Source organism: Condylura cristata, unplaced genomic scaffold, assembly GCF_000260355.1.
Source record: "Condylura cristata isolate star-nosed mole 26May11 unplaced genomic scaffold, ConCri1.0 scaffold00012, whole genome shotgun sequence".
In the NCBI taxonomy this organism is placed as follows: domain Eukaryota; kingdom Metazoa; phylum Chordata; class Mammalia; order Eulipotyphla; family Talpidae; genus Condylura; species Condylura cristata.
The window spans coordinates 33,133,297-33,137,360 of NW_004567113.1; the positions used below are offsets into that span (position 1 = coordinate 33,133,297).

General features: G+C 41.1%; 1 protein-coding gene across 1 annotated transcript in view; it reads left to right on the forward strand.

Annotated features, from left to right (window-relative positions):
* Positions 1-4,064, forward strand: part of CORIN (corin, serine peptidase) — a 126,681-nt gene that overhangs the window by 6,188 nt on the left and 116,429 nt on the right. Inside the window, exon 2 of the mRNA XM_004681309.2 lies at positions 19-219. Within this exon, the coding sequence (XP_004681366.1) occupies positions 19-219 (201 nt within the window). The remainder of the gene's footprint in view (positions 1-18; positions 220-4,064) is intronic.

The window sequence follows — 4,064 nt, forward strand, 5'->3', positions numbered from 1 at the left end:
TTTTTTTTGCTCTTTCAGGAACATTAAGGAAGGCCTATTTTAAATCAAACGGAAGCGAACCATTAGTCACTGATGGTGAAATCCAAGTGTCTGATGTTATTCTTCAAAATACACTTTATAACCAGAGCTCTGTACCTTCCACTGCACACCCCAACCAACACATTCCAGCCTGGACTACTGATGCTTCTCCCCCAGGAGGCCTGAACCCCGGGAACACAAGTAAGTCTGGAGGTGCTCAAAGACTCGAGTGCACACCAATCTCTGTGGACTCACAGGTAGACTTGCTGGGGGTTGGGCATGGCTCCCCATCACAGACTGGCTCACCAGGCAAGACTGCACAATGGCCAGGAAAACCTAGCTGCACGCCCTGTTGCTAAACCTGAAACACCTTCAGTGCAGCTGTCCAGACAGGGGAGTGAGGAGGGAATGATATCAATATTACCCAATATTTCTGAGGCATAGAGATTCATACTGTCTGCCCCAATACACTGGTATTGGCTTTCTAGTGGTTCAGTTGTGAATAGTCGTGCTTCTGTTTTGAAACTTTCAGTTATGTATTTTGAAATGATTAGTAAGTAAGCTAAGGTATTCATTTGGTCATTGGTGCCATAGGGGGCAGTCCTGATTCCAGAGCAGGATGCCAAGTGATTCAATTTCCCCTTTCTCTTGTGAAGTGTCCTTGTGTTCTTTTGTCCCTATCCCCGTTGTCTTGTGTTTATTGGCTGTGTAGTTAAGTTTATATGTTGGTGACTGACAAATGATACACACTTTGAGGAAAGTGACTTGTGTGAAACTCAAGGACAAATGGAAAGATTTGTCAGTTATTCCAGAAAGAGAGAGGGAGACCGAGAGGCAAGAAGTGGGGGAGGGAAGAATGAATGGAGGAGAATAAATGTGTCGATGCTGTGATATGCTGTAGAAAGTAACTCTAGCCCTCAGATTTTTCAGTCAAACTATTAAACTTTCAAAATGCTAGAGAGAGTGGATTTGTATGGGAAATGTCAAAAAGCTTCAACTCTGATCCAATCAATGCTGATGAAAAACAATCAGAGCCTAACCTCTGTAATAACTTTCCCAACACTGTCTCCATCCTAATTTTCTCTTTCTTCAAATAAGGAGATATCAGTGAAAATTACACAAAATCCATCCATCCATGATCATTTTCTTGTTTGTTTTTCTCTTTTTCATGGAAACCCACTAAAGGAAATCACATCTTACATATAGGACAGAATATTTATTTTCTTTCTGAGTCAGGAAGGGGAGGATTAAGCTGACTCTTAGGGATCTCGCTGTTTGTCAGTGTCTGAAGAAAAGCAGAATAACTACGTTTCTGTAGCTCCAAAGAGATAGTATTTGAGCTCCATTGTCTTACGTGGTACCTGTATGCAATAACTGTTTCTTATGCTTGGTTTTTGTCAGTGATTCACACAGATTTGTGTTCACTGCCAGATTGTAATACTGCAAACCTGAAATATTCCAGGTAAAATTAATTCTCCTCAAGAGTGTCATTTTGAAGTGTTTAAGATTTCAATGATGTCTTAAAAACTTCATTCTTCATAAAGACAGGGTTTTTCATCACAAATGCAAACATCATTTGAGCAAAAATTCAGATCTGTTAATGTGATTGCAATTAGAGCAATCAGTATTTTCTTAAACTATGTGGATTTTTTTCTATTTAAAAAATTTCATTATTTGTTAAGATTCAAATAGAGGTAACAAAATATACCCCAATGAGTAAAGAAACATATGGTACTTGCTGCTCAGTGTGGACTTTTGATGGAAGTCTGTTTGACTCATTTTCCCTTCCTATGGCTGGAACATGGCTTGAGAACTTGAACATAAGTTGACATGTAAAGGAAATCCAGATGAAATTACAATGATTAAGTGGAAAAAGGGCAAAACCTTTGAATATGTCTCATTCTGTGTGGTTAATATACTTGACAGTATTGTGCTTTAGTGTCTGTGATGTTGTAGTTTATAGTAAGAAATGTATATTTGGTCTTCCCCGGTTCTAACACACAGCTTCTAAAACTGGACTTTTTAAAAAGATTTATTTATTCATACAGAACTGGGGTACAAGCTAGAGGTGCAGGGGTGGGGAGAAGCTTCACTAGAGGCAGAGTAGGGAGCAGAACAGGCAGACTGACGAAGTACACTGCTGAGGGGAGCAGGAGACAGGAGGGTCTGCTGCGTCATGTGGGTCACCTCCAGGGGTGGGGGTCAAGCTCACACTGAAGCAGCTGCAGCTAGCCTGCAGTGCTACATCCTAACCCATTGCTCCACCAAGGATGGCCCCTAAGACTGGAAATTCTTAAGTGACTAAAACCACATAGAGGTGTCTTTAGGTCAATGGGCTGACTTTGGGAGTATATTTAAGGATGAGTGCTGCTGACCAGGACAAACCATGTAGTTAGAGGATTTGAATTTGTAAGCCCACCTTCAGATCTCCAGGGAAGGGAGAAGGACTGCAGGTTGAATCAGCTGCTAGTGGTACATGCTCTAGGAAGTTGTGCTTATGGAATGAAACCTCCATAGAAACTCAAAGGATAGCGTTTGGAGAGCTTTTGAGTTGGTGGACACCTGTGGGTGTTGGTAGAGAGGCTGAACTGGAGAGGGCACGGGAGCTCTATGCCTTTGCCTTGCAACTTGCTCGCCCTCTGCATCTCTTGTTCTGGCAGTTTTCAAGTTAAATCCTCTTATAATAAGCAGATAATATAGTAAGTAAAATACTTCCTTGAGGCCCTCCCTGGTGGCGCAGCAGGTTAAAGCACAGCACTGAGAAGCTTAAGCCAATTCCGCATGAGTTCAATCCCCGCCTGCCCCAGAGGAGATCCACATAGTGTGGCAGACCTCTCCTGACCCGCCTGCTGCTCCCCTCAGCAGTGCACTTCGTCGATCTGCCTGTTCTGCTTCCCACTCTGTTCCTGGTGAATCCTCTCACCCTCCGCATCTCTGGCCTGTATCCCAGTTCTGTATGAATAAATAAATAAATCTTAAAAAAAAAAAAAACTTCCTTGAGTTTTGTGAACCATTCTAGCAAATTCTCTGAACTCTAGGAGGGTATTGTGGGGACTTCTGATCTGAGCTGTCTGATCAAGAAGCACAGGTAACAACCCAGGCTTGTGGCTGGCATCTGAAGTGTGTGCGTGTGTGTATGTGGGTGCGTGTGTGTGTATACAGTCTTGTAGGACTTAGCACCTGACATCTCCAGGTTAATAATGTCAGAATTGACTTGTACCTTAGGACTGAGGACACCCAATTCACAGAGAATTCTTTTGTGTGGACACAGCCCTCCACTAGTTTGGTGACCAGAAGTGTCAGAGTGAAATATTCTGAGTGAAAGACAAGGAGACACACAGGGAAGAAACATGAGTAGGGAAGAACTGGGCTGTTTCCTGTATAGGAAGAAAGCCATGTGGGTTTTACTTGTACACTGTATGACCACGTAGACTTTCAGTGGACCAGCTCTAGTAACTAAAATTACTTATTGAAAGGAATTTGATAGTGTTTCCTGTTTAAGTAATTTCACTAACCTGCGGATATAGAGCTTTTGATAATTTTCAGGATATGGTTAAATATTTTTTCTGTGGTCCTTATGATGAACTGAGGAGGTATGCAGGGCAGGTAATGTACATCGTTTTTCAAGGTATGAAACTGGGGATTAGAGAAATTTAGTATATTCAATATTACTTGCCTTAGTAACTGGTAAACAAGTGATTTGGATTCAGATCATGCGACTGCTAGACTAGTGGTCTTTCAGGTCTTCATTTTTCCTCATTTAATTTTATTGCTTTCTTTGTAGTAGCAGGAGTATCACTAAAAATGTCCAGCTTCAGGAGAGTAGAGAGAGTAATCTTTTTTGTTTTACTACTGTCCGGCCAGTGCTCAGTGAAATATTTATTGAATGATTGAATGAATGATTTATTTTCACTTCAAAATTTTACTGTCTTACTTGATACTATATTTTTTCTGTAACTTCTTTTTCATTAAGGTAATATGATTTGTATACAACACAGTATATGGTTCAGGACAACATGTTTATACCTCTTCAGATATAGTTGCCA